Source organism: Arachis duranensis, chromosome 5, assembly GCF_000817695.3.
Source record: "Arachis duranensis cultivar V14167 chromosome 5, aradu.V14167.gnm2.J7QH, whole genome shotgun sequence".
In the NCBI taxonomy this organism is placed as follows: Eukaryota; Viridiplantae; Streptophyta; class Magnoliopsida; order Fabales; family Fabaceae; genus Arachis; species Arachis duranensis.
Genome location: NC_029776.3, coordinates 107,262,239 through 107,278,337, shown reverse-complemented (window position 1 = coordinate 107,278,337; position 16,099 = coordinate 107,262,239). Strand labels below are relative to the sequence as shown.

Here is a 16,099-nt window from a genome sequence, read left to right as displayed (position 1 = left end):
TTCTTCATTTTCCTATTTCATATTCTCATAATTCTTTTTTGGAGAAAAAAATCAAACAAAGAAAAAAATACATAATGTTGCAAAATCAAAAAAAGAACGAAGAAAAACACGACGATGAAGATGAAACACTTCAAAGAAGAAGAAGAAGAAGAAGAAGAATGAGAAGGAAAATAGGAGGCATGGAAAAAGAAAAAGAAAAAGAAATAAATGACTTGTATGACTTGTATGAAAAAACGCTTATATGTAGAGAATTCCTCATATGGTTCAGATTAGCTGTATATATACTAGCTCATGATAATGAAGTCATGTCTTTTGTTATTCTCTAATATCTCACACTTTGAGTCACTCTTTTGCATGAAGCAATTTCATTTTCTTACCGAAACACTTCGCAGCTAAACAGACTTTTATCATAATACAGTGAGCATGGAGTTGTAAAAAAGTGTAACCACTCTGTGCAAGATCACATTTTTAAAATGATTCGTGTAAAGCAACGTTTGCACGATTTGTTCATCAATGGAAGCGAACATGCATAAAAGAGTGCCAAATCAAGAGAACCAAATGTTCTCAGCAAGCAATATGCAAAATTTCGCTGATGGTTCAGTTCAACACGTTTCAAGCCCAAGCAACAAGATCCAACACGAATTTGCTGCAAGATTCATTCAGCCATTTCTATTTGCACTCTAGCGAAACTCCTGGAATCTCTCTCACGAATGCTCTACTAACTACTTTGAACTACCACCCGTGGCCAAGGTCAGCGTTGATTTCCCTCAAATCAAAGAACAAGCTCAAGTTCATTGATGGAACTTTACTCAAATCAAAGAAAGAAGATCCTTCATTTGAGGCTTGGGACCACTGCAACACGTTCGTCTTGTCCTGGCTGCATGGATCTCTAAGTCCAAAAATATTCCAGAGCGTTTTGTGGTGCGATAACGCCTAGGAATTATGGATGTATCTAAAACACATATTCTACCAAGGTGATCTGTTTAGAATTGCATAGCTTGAAAAAGAATTATTCTCAATGAGACAAGGTGAGCTCAATATTACTTCCTATTACACAAAACTGAAGAGTATTTGGGAGGAATAGATGAATTTAGACCTATCTTGTATGTTCTTGTCTGCATAGTTGAAAGTGTGGAAAGAGTCTTGAAATGATTTGAGAGTATAGAAAGCAGTCTCATGTAATTAGGTTCTTTTGAGGATTGAACGATCAATATGTAAATGTGCGCTCCCAACTCATGCTTGTCAACCCCTTACTAAATGTGGCAACAGCTTTTTCTTCGCTTTTACAACAAGAAAGACAAATGTTACACTCTATTGACCCTGAATCTGGATTGATGGTGAATGCTATTGAGGTCAATGCATTCAGGACTTACCAAAGCAGTGGAAATAACTTGATTAGAGGAAGAGGACGGGTTCATAGGGGAAAAGGTAGAGGAAATGGTCGAGGGATGCCTAAATTATGCTTTTATTGCGGAAAGAATGGACATTTGGTGGAAACATACTATCACAAACATGAATTTCCACCACACATGCAAAGAAATCAATTTAAAGGAAACAACACTATATGTCAAGTCAAGTGAGCTTAATAAATTCTATTACTACTGCGAATAATGAAGAAAAGAGCACTGAACCTTTGAGCCAAAGGGATGTAAAGGTCAAGCTAGATGGCTTGTTTTCGAATAAGCAAAAGGAAGCACTCATTGTCTTGTTCCAACAACAATGCAGTGACTTTCCAAATAATGAAAATTTGGCTGTGACTTTCCAAATAATGGAAATTTGGCTTCTGTACATGCACCATCTGCAGGTACCTTCTATCTTCTCTCAATTTCTAACCATATATTAAACTGTCATAACTGGATTTTGGATATAGAAACTAGTGTTCATATGTCATTCTCACTCGATTTCTTTCAATTTGTTAAAACAATTCAGTCACTTCAAGTAATTTTGCCAAATGGATCTAAAATTGTCACAACTGTTTCTAGAACAATTTTCTTTTCAGCAAATTTTTACTTGACTGATATGTTATATGTTCCAACTTTTAAATATAATCTGATTTCAATTTCTAAAGCAACTGATACACTTTTTTGTTTTTTTTGTTTTTGTTCAATACACATAATTGTGAGAATTAGGTGCAACTTATCTTTAAAATGATTGGAGCTGCCGATCAAAAAAAAAAAGGAGATTGTAAATAAATAAACATCAAACCAATGTTAACAATATCAAGTCTCACAACTATAACTATAGTCGAGGGTGATCATGCTAAATTTGTAAATTCTACACATACACACAGGGACGGACATAAGGGGAGTGAGTGGAGGCCTCGGCTCCAACTTTTTTTAAAAAGAAAATAATAGTAATAAATTATTAAGTATGATTTAATTTTTTAAGAAATTTATTTAATATTTAGTTTATTATAAATAAAAGTTTAGTCTAACCTAAATATTAATGATTTCTAATATCTAAAAAGTAAGTAATAATGTTAAAAAAATTTAAAAAAGATATTATTACTAAGGATCCCGCTAGGGAGACAATGAACTATTTGTACAATGTGATTAAACTGATTTTGGGTTCACCAAGGATCGAACTCTTGACCTCTCGGATTTAGAGCTCTAATAATACCATGCCATGATATCACTCATCCCAAAAGTTTCAGCTGATGGGAAAAGGTAACACTAATGGATATATCTCTAATACTCCTTAAACCTCTATTGTATCCATTGTACAAATATTCCATTGGCTCCTATACTTTTCCTATTACTAATATTTTTTAATTAAAAAAATTTTTCAAAATTCATAAAGTAAATTCTTTTTCTTTTTGTAATGGTCTTTCTTAATTCATTTGGTATTAATTCTTTTTGTTTTAACTACTACAACTGAAAGATCTTTTCAGCTAGGAATATTGTGAAGGATGACTAAGAAACAAAATAAAAGATAAATTTCTTACTAATTGCCTTTTAATTATATTAAAAAGAAAATTGCTGAAAAATTTGACACAAATTCTATTATCGATAAATTTTATGATACGAAGAATCGACCACTTCGTTAGTAAAAATTACACACATATTTTTTATACTTTAAAATATATTCTTTATCAGTATATTTTTGTAATACATCTTACATTATATAATTTTTTACATAATTTTTAAATATTATATATGTTATTGCCCATAATAATATTTGTGCATCCGTCCTTCATATTGCATACACACACAAGATCATTCATGCATCTGATGCAACAATGTAGCATCATCAATTAGGACACATTTCATGTAATAAAATACAACAAATAAAAAATGCTTTTCCATTCACTTCATCTCATAACAGAGATACCATGTTCTTCATGTCATTATGCAAAGCAAAAATGCTTGCTTTTGATAAAAATCACACAAAATCTGAAAATATATTTGACTTGGTGCACACAGACATACATATAGGAATTCATAGCCACACCATCTATCTCAGGTCACAAATATTTTTTTCATAATAGTAGAAGTCAAAAGATGGTGAGTGAGAGGCGGATGAGTGAGAGAAGTGAGAGGGGTAGAGTGGAAAGTCACGTGTTTTTTTAGCACAAATTTAACTTTTTGAAATTTAAAAATTAAATTATTTCAAAAGTTGATTTCACTTGACCGCATATGTATACTTGAATGGAAAATCTTAGCTTCATATATATGTGCCAATCGGGCATCATAACGGACACGGAGTAAAGAATATGCAATCTTCTGAATCATAATGTTGTTTTCATTTTTTCCTTTGGACAAGGCATAATAATAATGTCGTATATTACTCGTAAAATCAACGTGGATATCATTGGATCCCTGGATCAGACTCTAAACGCAACATGGTTGCAGCAAATTAAAGAATTAGCCTCATGTTACCCACACATTGCAGAACATGCATACTCTAATGTCCACACGTGTATTTTGATTTTTGTCTAAGGAGAGAGAATAATCGGGCGATCTGATTTAAATTTAGGTACGAAAATCTAAAGTGTGCATGCCCTATGTGTCGCGCGTGAGGGCTCTCTCTCACAAGTCTCATTCCATGCGAGCTCTCTCTCTCTCTCAATTTCCTTTCTCAGAAATCCGCCGAATCCCATTCTCTTCTCCTTTCTTTTTCAATCTTCTTCCACTTATTTAAAGTTCCAAAAAAACTTCAATTTCAGCAACACAATATCAAAGAAACTGAAAATTAAAATATTGATCATTCTAAATTTCACATTAGTAATTATCTCAATCATTTTAATTATATAAATTATTATTTAAAATTTTTTTATCCAACAAAAATATTAATAATAATATTAAAGATTAATATTATTTATATTGATTAAATGCTAGTTAATATTAGGGGTGTTCAAATCCAAACCAATTCAAATTAAACCGTTCATCCAATTCAATTCAAATCGAAAACCAATTAAAACTGCACTAATTCGGATTTGATTGGATTCTATTTTTTTGCAAACCGCTAGACTGAATCGGATTTCGGATCTACTTTTTATAACCGATCCAATCCAAACCGCACAATGTGCTATAATATTATTATTTTATTATTATATTTACAATTATACTTATAACATGTTTAATTTGTTATACATTTTTCTATTATTCATGTATTATTATTATTATTTAATAAATATTTTATGTTCAAAATGTTATTTATTTATTTATTTTAACTAACCTATAATTTTATTTCTATTGTTATGTTATCATTGACTTTTTAAGATATTGTTAAAACTTGTTATGTCATTGTTGATTATTTAAAATTTGATGTTGAGACTTGTTATATGCATTTTTTTTAAATCGCAAATCCAAACCGCTTGTAATCGGATCGGATTTTAAAAAAAAATCATCCAATTCAAACTGTACCGCACATAAATTAAACGTTCGGATCGGATAATTTTTTTTCCTTAAAATCGAACCAAACCGCACTGTGAACACCCTTAGTTAATATACGGTAGTTAGAAATGTGTTATTATATTCAGTTAGTAAATATTGTTAACATAGGTTTATATATTAGAAAATATATTTTTAGTTTGTTAGAATTATATTTTATATATAATTTATTAGAAAATAAATTAGAATCAATATTAGATCGATTAGTATCATTTATATTTATATAACATATATGTATATTAATATATTAATTATTAATATAAAATTTTTGTAAAATAGATTTAACATATTTTTAAAAATTAGATATTTTAAAATTTTAATAATTAATTAATTAATTATTAGATATTTATTAATATATTTATTGTAGTTAAATTTTTAATGAGTTTTTTTTTTGTGACTTAAGTTTTTAATTAGTTAAGTAATTTACATGTTATACGTACGTAATGCAATAATACAATAATTAAATTTAGGGGTTAAGTACGATTTTGATCCTTAATGTAGAGGTCGAAAATTTATTTCGTTTTCAATCTTTTTTTCACTGTAAAATGGTCCCAAAGGTTTACCTTAATTCTAAAATGAGTTAAGTACTTTTTCGTCCTTAACGTCTTGGGTGAAAATCAAAATTGTCCCCAACTTTTTTTTGTTATTAAAATCATCCTCAACGTTACAAAATGTTATAAAATTATTCTTTTATTCATAATAATTTTTTAAATGACATAAAACTCCTTTCCTATTATCACTACCTAGTTCCCACAGTACCCCACCTATTACCCCATCCTCCCTTATCCCACCCCTTTCCACCTAAAACAGAAAAACGAAAATGAAACCAAAATAAAGAAAAAGAACAAAAGAGGGAGAAGAAAGAAAAGGAAATGAACAAGAGGGAGATGAGGGCAGGAAAGATGGTTATGATGCCAATCGTGATAGTTATGGTGATGGTTATGATAGATGCCAATGGAGATGGTTATGGTGGCAGTGGTGGTGGCCATAAGAAAAGAGAGAAAGAGATGCGTAGCAATGGTGATGATGATGCAGGGGTTAGTGGTGAGGGTAGGGAGAGTTTTTCAATTTTAGTGTAAGGACAAAATTGTTTAAAAAATATTGTTTAAGGACAAAAGGAAAATTTTATAACGTTTTGTAATGTTGAGAATGATTTTAATAACAAAAAAAATCGGAGACGATTTTGATTTTCACCTAAGACGTTAAGGATAAAAAAAGTACTTAACCCTTCTAAAATCGTCTTTCGAACGACAATACCCCTCTTTCTTTCCCAAAATCAACGAGAAGCAGAAGCAGACCCATAAACTCAAAAAATCACCATCTGCATCTGCATCACCCCCAGAACTCAAAAAATCATCATCTGCATCTACATCACCCCTCAAAACTCAAAAAACCACCACCTCCCACCCACTACCACTCCATCATTATCTGCATCACCCTACCCAAAACTCATAAAATCATCGTCATCATCAAAAATCAGAAAGGAAAATTCAGAACTCAGAAAAACAAGAAAATCATTTTCATCATCATTGAAACTCATAAACATTAACAAAACTCAGAACTAAAATTCTTCCCCTTTCATTAACAAAATTCAGATGCAATTACAATAATAAAAAATTCCCAAATTCATCTTCAATTACAAGAACCAAAAATCCATAAATATAATTACCAAAATTCTCTCTAGAGAACGCGAGGAACACGAGGGCAACCACCACCTCTTCGATGATGAGGAGGAACACGAGGGTGTGGGCCAGATGCGTCGCAACGAGGCGAGGCTAGGGCTCAAGTCACAGCACTGCAAGGTCGAGGTGCAACGAGATGAGGGCAACGGCGAGGCGAAGACCGAACGACAAAAAACAAGAGCAACAATGACGAGGAGCAGCAGCGGTGGCCCTTCCCCTTCCCCTTCCCCTTCCCCTTCCTGAACCCAAACCCAACCCCCTTCCCCCACAAAGCGTGATACCCTTTCCCATTAACCCGTTTTTCTTTTCTTTTCTTTTTTATTTTTTATTAAGAATAATTTAATAATAAAAATAAAAAAATTAGTAAAAATGACTATTTTAAAATAAACTGAAATTTTTGGAACTATTTTGTAGCGAAAAAAAAGGTCAGAGACAAAATAAATTTTTGACCTCTATATTAGGACCAAAATCATACTTAACTTTTAAATTTAGTGTAAATCAGTTAGTTAATTAATTTATTAATACTAAATATAGTATTAATTTAATAAATTTAGATACTATTTAAAATTTTTGGATATATTATTTAATCAATTTTTATTATTATATAAAAATTATTTAATAATGGTTTACTATTTTAGAGGTCGGCCGTCGTGTTTTATATAGTCCACCTTTTCCCTTGGTCGTGGGCTCGTGGCTGATATTTTTGATCAAAACTATTATGTCCCAAAATTGACACACACAAATGTGATAAAATGACGTCGACATACCATACTTATTCAATAGCAAACAGGTATGCGGTAGTTGAATAATTGATAATAATAATAATATATGTACCTAATAAAATGAATATTTAATAAATTTTATTATATTTATTTAAATTCAATTTAAATTAAGAAATATTATTTGTACATTAAAATCAGTTGTATTTGTGTATAAATATATATATGATTTAATTTATTTTCACAGTGTATTATATTTCAACATATATTTTATATTGATAGCTGACTTTTGTAACTGATTTTAATGTACACATAACATAACCCATTTAAATTAAATGAACATCTATTCTAAAATAAAAATAACCATTCACATTAACATTCGTATCCGAAAAAAGAAAAGAAGAAGAAAAGGGGGAGAGAAGAACCACAGCGACGGATGCAAGACGACGACGAGACAGTGCAAGACAGTCATAATGGTGCATGGAAAACCGCGCGCAATGGCATAATTCGTGTAGCAACAGCCGACAGCGACACCGCAACAATTCTACGAGAGAGTTGGCGCGACATTAGACCATCTCCAGTAGGAAACTCATCTCAGTTTCTGTTTATAGCCCACCTGTCATAAAAAGTAACTCCACATCAGCTTTTGCGTCATAAACAGTAAATAGGAACTCAAAGTATCTCTCTCTTCTCCATTAGGATGAACTGACTTTAGTCCTTGTTGTGGTCCCACTTAATTAATTAATTAAAATACTTTAAATTAATGTAATTAATTTTTTTCAATAATATTATTTAAATTTATAAATTTAAAAATAATTTACTATTAAAAGATATTAATATTAAATAAATTTATATATAACAATAATACACAATATATAATTCAAAATTACACTAATTTGTAAAATTTTTAATAAAAAATAAATAATTAATATAAATAATTAATTAAATAAAATTTTAATTATTTAATATTATTTAATTATTTAATATAATTAAATATAATTATTTAATTATTTCATATTTATATTTTTTTTAATAACTTGCCAAGTGGCAAGTTATTATTGGTTGATTGGAGTCCCTCTTTAGAGGGACTCCCTCACCTTGAAATATGTGCAGGAACTCAACTTTTCTTCTCTCCAACGGTGGTTCTCTGCTTTTGTCAGAAAATAAGGCCTCAACATTTGCCCATTGGAGTTGCTCTTATAGCAACGCTGTCAGAAAAGAGAGGGGCGAAGATAGTTAAGACAACAACTGCGACAGTAACGCTCTTATACACGTGGATGGGAGAGACAGAGGCAGGGAAGGTAGCGGAAACAGACGGATGTGACTGCGCTACCTCTGCACGGACTGCGGGGAGGGAAGGACAGCTGCTGGAGTTTAGGGTTTAGGGTTTAGAGATGGCCTTTTGGTCTGTGCCGCACAGCTGTGTTGCTTCCGCCATTGCCCAAATCACCTTTTGAATTATATATGGTTATCCCATAAATTAAGAACAAGCAATAATATAAATAAAAATAAATTTAAAATGATGATTTAGTTTAATTATTTTAAAATTATAATCTAAAATTTGATAATAATTAATTAATTAATTAAGGATCGAAATTTTAAAATTAATTTTAGTTTTATTTTTTATTTTATTATTTGCATTGTTTACTATATGCCTTGTTTATCTATACTTTCTTGTATTATATATTTTCGATAGTTAAATGTCTTATTTATAAGTACTTTTGTTATATTGTTATAGATATACACTATGGCTCTGTGGAACTTACCAAAAAACAGAGAGACAATGGCTTTGAAAGAATTAACTTGTCCCAGCTTTGAGCTATGTCTGATGTTGTTTTCTACGATTATTACTATTATTGTGTTTAAGCTAAGAACAAGTGTGAAAGTGGAAAGCAAAGGCATTGTAAATCTGCCTCCGTCACCAAGAAAGTTAGCGATAATTGGGAATCTTCATCAGATAGGCGCATTGCCATATCGGTCCTTCAAAGCCCTCTCAGAGAAGTATGGTGATGTCATGTTGTTACAGTTAGGCCACATTCCAACTGTGGTGGTTTCATCAGCACAAGTGGTGGACGAAATCATGAAAGCTCACGACTTAGCACTCTCGAACCGAGGCCAAAGCACAGCCACGAATATCTTGCTGTATGGATCCAATGATATTGGTTTTGGAAACTATGGAGAAAGGTGGAAGCAGAAAAGAAAAATATGCGTGCGTGAACTCTTGAGCCCTAAGATGGTGCAGTCAGAGTCGATTCGTTTGGTGAGAGAAGGGGCAGTTGCAGAATTGGTTGACAAGGTACGCGAAGCTGCAGCAGCATCATGCTCATCACTGAATTTGAGTGAGTTGCTCGTTGAAGCGGCAAACAACATCATTTGTAACTCTGCTCTTGGACAAAAGAACGATGCAAAAGGTGTTCGTTGCAGAGACAGCGTGAAGGTGTGGGCGAAGAAGGTGATGTTTCAGGTTGGAGTTGTCACCCTTGGGGATCACTTTCCTTGGTTGCGTTGGGTGGATGTTTTGACTGGCCAGGTTCGAGAATTCAAAGCCACTTTTGCAGCCTTGGATCCCTTGTTTGATAAGGTCATTGCTGAGCACAGGAGTTCCATGTTCAACAAAGAAGCAGCTGATGATGATCTCAGAGATTTTGTTGACATCCTCGTCCAACTTCAAGACCAACAGCAGGCTGCCAATAACGCCATCTCCAACAATGACATCAAATCAATTCTTCTGGTTTAGTTACCTTCTTCATTTCTTCTATTTTCTTTTCTTTTCCCTTAATGCATGCAAGAGTGGCTTCAATATATTAGAATATATTATGATCAATTAGCATTTATTAGATTTAATTTCACACCATTAAAAATATTAATAATAGCTACTTAATAACTCTAAATTACAAAATTTATTGGCCCTTAGTATTCCTCTATTTAGTATATTTGAAGTTTATTATAGAATATAATTTTTTTATTATATCGATTCTCTTCTCTTAGCATTTATAAATATCTTTTTATATTCAATAATGCTAGGAAACTAAGATGGTTTCAACAAAAAACCAGCCAAATGTTTCTGGGTAAATCTAAAACCTCTACGTGGATGGTGCTTAAGTTAGGCATTTGAATGTTTATTTTCTTTATAAATTGGATGGTTCTGAATCTGTTTTCTGATTTATCATGTTTTAGACATTTGGAGAAGAAAGGAAGGTGAAGAGACGGAAGCTAATTGAATCAGTTTCCGTGATTTACGTTGCAATAATACTAAACATATCTCTTCCTAAATTTAAATGTAGTGAAACATTTAATAACCAATATTTAAATCATAAATAAATAAAACTAATTACTATATTTATAATTAATTAAGTTATTCTATTCTTTGCTGATTTGGAGTTAGTTACATATACTTTTGCTTTTATAAATTGATTCTAGACTTCTAGTTTTTTTGTTCGTAATCCACAGGATTATGACCAAGCTAATTTAGTTTTTAAAAAAATTATAATTCTATATTTTTATAGGCAAAAATATTAGTATATTTCTAAAAACTTTTATAATTGAAGAAGAATAAGAATGAAGATATCAGATGGTGGTAATAATTGTCCTGTATAATTGATTTTAAAAAGTAATGATTTCAGGACATGTTTGCAGCGGGAAGTGAGACAACTTCAGTAACAGTAGAATGGGCAATGTCAGAACTAATGAAAAATCCAATGGAACTGAAGAAAGTCCAGGAAGAGGTGAGAAGGGTTGTGGGGCACAAATCAATTGTGGAAGAGAGCAACGTGAACCAAATGGAGTACCTAAAATGTGTGGTGAAAGAGACTCTAAGGTTGCATCCACCTGCACCGCTCTTGGTTCCGAGAGTGGCAACACGCCACGTGAAACTCTCTGGATATGACATCCCAGCAAAGACAAGATTGTACGTGAACGTCTGGGCTATCCAGAGGGATCCTCGAGTGTGGGACAGCCCGGAAGACTTCATTCCAGAGAGGCATCGCCATAGCCACACTCAAGACTTCAAGTTTATCCCATTTGGTTTCGGCAGAAGAGGATGCCCTGGAATGAATTTTGGCCTTGCTTCTGTTGAGTATATGCTCGCTAACCTTCTCTATTACTTCAATTGGGAATCTCCACAAGCCATAGATATGGCTGAGACATTTGGCCTCGTTGCCTCCAAAAGAATCCCACTTCATCTTAAGCCTATTCCATTCTCATTCGGATAACAACATAATCATTTACTTTCCAAGTGATGTTAGTGAGATGAGTGCTAATAAAGTCTTGGAGACTATATATTTACGTACTACTTTGGTATGTCTCATCAGTGGCAACTCTTATGTTTCTTCAGTACTATTTTCTGTACCATCATTTAGAACTCTAAGCAAGCTGATGTAGCTTCAAGTTTAATTTACTGAGATTTTTATGTGAATGAGCAACATATTCCCCCATTGAAGTAAATTAAACAAGTATATTTTCTTGCAAACATTAAATTCAATAATCCATAAGCTGGCCGATGCACAAGTCTCTGGTAGAATTAAAGCCGTGTATATAGCTAGAACATTTCTTGCTTCCACTTCATTCATTCAATCTGAATACGGAGACGGGTTCCATAATTTCCACAACATAATAGTAATAATCATATAAAGAAGCATATACAAAGATGATATGTAAAATCTTGATGCCACAAATATTTAAGGAGCCACTAAATATCATGAATGCAAAGGTATAAGCCCCAAATCAACCACGAGAATAATGGAGACTGCATACAACAATAAAGATTAGTGTATTGATTATCAAGATTTGAAACAAGGCAAATTTAATGTGAAAAAACGGTTATGTTCCTGAACAAATGTTACTGTGGTAATGAATAGCCCTCTTCAAGACATTGCGTTCTTGTATCTTGCATTAGGCGTTGAAGTAAAGTTGGATTGCCCGTAACAACAGCATCAACATGCTCAAACAGCATCCTCTGCATGGATTCCACATCATCAACAGTCCAGGCATACACCTTTTTCTTCCTTCTATTAACCATCACAACGCAAAAGATGGATCATCAATACAGCAGAAAACATCAATGCTACTGGATAAGTATATAGTAGGAGATGTATCAACAGAAAAGCAGACCTGTGCAGAACTCTCATAAGCTTTTCATCAATCAACGGGTGGTAGACACCAACAACCTCAGCACCTTTCATCCTCAACAAATTTGTTCTAGCCCCAGTAGAGGGTTCTTTCATAACGATGTAACCAACCTGCATCGGGGCCATTGAAGTGCAAAAAGATGACACTCGTAAAATGTGACTCCAGCTATAGCAGCTTTGTAACGATGTAAATAATTTTTTGTCACTATTAACAAAAGGCAAGTGAAGTAGTTACCGTAATTTCTGACGAAAGTTTGATTACATCCCTTACCAAATTGTCACTTTTACACCATACGAGACAGTTTTGACACACTGTGTTCTCCAGCTGAAACATAAATAAAACGCAACAAAGCAGTAAAGAATTGTGTGCGCGATGGAAAGGGCAGAAGAATTACACTTACAATAGAGAGAATGTCTCTGGCAAGACCTTTCTCATAAAACGGGGGTCCAACTTTGATGTCTAGAATTATCTGTCGTACTGAATTTGCAGTCAACTAAGAAATACATTGCAAAGCAGGGGTCAATGAATATGATCCGTAAACAGGAACAATAGCAGACGAATTAAAGGAATGATACCATGAGGGCATCTTGAATGGTAGGTATACTTTGATCTTTTAACTTGTCAGGAGAATGGAGAGAAGCACCAAGCTCTCTTATCTAAAAAATACGATCTTAGTTAGTTGAAGTGATTATTTCTGAGCCCTAAGGGAGAAGTGAGTAGTGAGCAAGACCTGGTTGGAGGTAAAGTGACCAACTTTAGAAGAAGCGTTGGGAGAGAAGCGGTGCAAATCCCTGCCTGTGCCACCACCATGGGACTCGTGAGAGCAAACGAATAATTAATGGAAGAGATATGAATGGAATGGAGTAAGAGTACCTGTCGTGAAGAGCAAAGAGGACGCCATCAGAGGAACGAGAGACGTCGATCTCAATGCAGTCCACTTTGGAATTAAGAGCAGACACATACGCTGCCATCTATCAATTCAATTGGGATGCACAAGAACTAAAGTAAGAAGATAATGATGAATATGAATGGATGAGGAATGAGGAAGCAAGAGGCATACGGTGTTGGAGGGGGCGACGGAAGAGTCGCCGCCGTGGGCGCAGACTAGAGGCGGTTGGTGAAGCCAGGCGCACTTGGCGAGGTGGATCCGGTGGAGACGCCTGACCCGGAGATGGAAGAGTATCGGAGGCAGAATGGCGAGAAGAGCAAGACACGCAATCAGAATCCGCAACTGTCTGCTGCTGCTTCTTCTTCCTGATCTCGCTGTTGATCTCGATCTTCCACCTATCAACGTTGACATTGTTTCCCCGCTCGCACTCACACTCACACGCCGCAGCTGCAGTTATCTCATCCTTACCTCCATCCACTTTCCTAGTTTCCTGTAAGGCCTCGCCTTCCTAAAACTAGAAGTCTCCCCTACATTTTAGCTTAAGCAATTCTTTTCTTTTTTTAATTTTTTTTCTTTTCTTTTCGTTGCTTTATATACATGGCAATATATATATATAAGAAAGGTTTACGCCACGTGAAAGTTTAAAGCCAGCACATTTGTTAAAATTTGGCCAACACTTTAATCAGCAAAATAAAAATGAATGATTTTTTATAATTAGATAAAATTTCACACCATTAAATACACTATTAATAATTAATTAATGGCTACAATTTATAAAATTTGCTGACCCCTAACACTCCTCTTAGGAGACCAATAACTTTATTAAATTCTGGTCATCATGTAACCAACAAAAAAAAGTGTGTAATCCCATGTTATTAAATAAAATCTCACATCATTAAAAACATCGTTAATAACTACTTGATAACTATAAATCATAAAAATTGTTGCCACCAGCACTCCTCATATATATATATATATATATATGGATTAAATCACTTCTTATTGATTGATTTTTGTTAATGCAAATAGTTACTACTATTCTATTCGTTATAAAAGAACAAATATACTTTATCCTACTTTAAAATTAAACTAATCTTCTCTTTACCCTTCTCTTATTAACCTTTATTATTTCCTTGAAAAATATTATATAAATCTATATTTATAGTTGATTTTTAGTGTATACACTTATAATTTTCTTTTTCTTTGACTTGCATCCACGTGTTTATATTAGCTAATTTTTTTCTAAAAAAAATAGGAAGATTGCGTGTAATTTGATGTGATGATTAGTTGGTATATTTTTCTTCTAATATAAATTTTAACATTTTTAAAAAATTTAATTAACAAATTGGTTTCTTATATTCGAGGGAGAATAAAGTAAATAGAAATTTAACTTTTACAGTACATAAATAAAAATGTTTAAATAACCTATTTAAAAAAGATTTAATATTAAAATAATAAATCAGAGAGTTAAATTTGTATATTTTAAAAAAATTAAAATAACAAATAACAAATAACAAATCTAAAGGATTAGATTTGTAACTTCCGCATAAGATTCAACGTTACTGAAAAATACTATTAGAAGGCCAACATCAAAACTAAAAAGGTGGTTCCCATCATATAATTATTGTTTCGATAAAATTATTATGTGTATATTAAAAATTATTATTAAATTACTTATTATATATTTATATATAAAGATATATTATTCAATATATATTTTATATTTTTATATATATTATGTATAAATGATTAATTTAAAGGTTAATTTTTGGGATATATTATTAACACGATAATATCCAGTATCATCAACACCTTATTGAAGGGATATATAGAGCAGCTTATGTGTAATTATTTCAATGATTATTGTTAGACATGGCGGCTTATTACATAGCACTTACAATATAGGACTTTCCCAGCATGAAAAAAAAAAATAGAGGAAAAAAGTAAAAAAAAGTATAAGTAAACAACAAGTTGAATAAATAGGGAGTTATTTTGATAAAAATGTTTAAAATAATTTTTTAAAGATATTTTTTAATAATTAAAATTTAATATATATAATTAATTAAATTATATTGTTTTTATTAAAATTAAATTAAATAAATTAATTTGACTAAAAATCAGTAAATTAAATTTTAAATCAATATAAATTAATATTTTTTTTATATGAAATGATTATAATAATTTTATTATAAAAAGGTAAATTCTGTAATAATACGGCAGTAGTGGCTAAAAATGCCTAAAATTTAACCAACCAATAATTTGAGGATAGGTGACAAGAGGAGTTCTATGAAAGTAGTGAATCAATGTTGTATTATGTAACTGGCTTTTAGATAAGTACTGTAACTCCAAAAAGTTTACTGCATGGCAATTATATAATTTTATAGGTCAAACATCATTTATGCAAGGTGGGCCTATAACTGTGTGGAAAAAAACCAATCAAATTAGAAGCATGTTTGGTCTCCAACAAAAAAAGAAATAAATGAATTTTGGATTTTAGACACAAACCATATAATAATTTGGAGAGACCAATGTGGATGAAAAAACAAAAATTAAAAAAAAAATAATTTAACATATTTTTTACACTTTGAAAATTAAAATTAATTATGGTTATGGAGGTTCTAAGTTAGTGCCATTTATTTTTATCATAATTTTATATTACTACAATACTGAAATGTCAAACATAAAATAATATATATGACGTATGAAATAATAAATTGTAAAATTCTATAATAATCAAGACTCTTATAATCTCCTCATATTCAATTAGAGGTCGCAAATTCAAATTTTTCT

The 16,099-nt window shown here is 32.0% G+C and overlaps 2 protein-coding genes across 3 annotated transcripts; one reads left to right on the top strand and one right to left on the bottom strand.

Moving 5' to 3' along the window:
- The first annotated feature begins 9,068 nt into the window (after positions 1–9,068).
- On the top strand, positions 9,069–11,836 carry LOC107491506 (phenylacetaldehyde oxime monooxygenase CYP71AN24). The gene is made up of 2 exons (XM_016112347.3): positions 9,069–10,024; positions 10,917–11,836. The coding sequence occupies exons 1-2, from the start codon at positions 9,077–9,079 to the stop codon at positions 11,502–11,504; spliced, it is 1,536 nt and encodes a 511-aa protein (XP_015967833.2). The 5' UTR covers positions 9,069–9,076; the 3' UTR covers positions 11,505–11,836.
- Positions 11,837–11,891: 55 nt separating this feature from the next.
- Positions 11,892–13,885, bottom strand: LOC107491507 (glycerophosphodiester phosphodiesterase GDPD4). 2 transcript variants are annotated; one of them, XM_016112348.3, is made up of 8 exons: positions 13,481–13,885; positions 13,294–13,391; positions 13,151–13,211; positions 12,996–13,076; positions 12,821–12,913; positions 12,655–12,744; positions 12,403–12,530; positions 11,892–12,299 (listed from the first exon to the last, which is right to left on the bottom strand). In XM_016112348.3, exons 1-8 carry the CDS (start codon positions 13,718–13,720, stop codon positions 12,131–12,133), a joined length of 960 nt encoding a protein of 319 aa, XP_015967834.1. In that variant the 5' UTR covers positions 13,721–13,885; the 3' UTR covers positions 11,892–12,130. The 2 variants fall into 2 exon arrangements, with proteins under 2 accessions (XP_015967834.1, XP_015967835.1); XM_016112349.3 differs by having other exon boundaries at positions 11,892–12,296; positions 13,481–13,875.
- Positions 13,886–16,099: the final 2,214 nt, after the last annotated feature.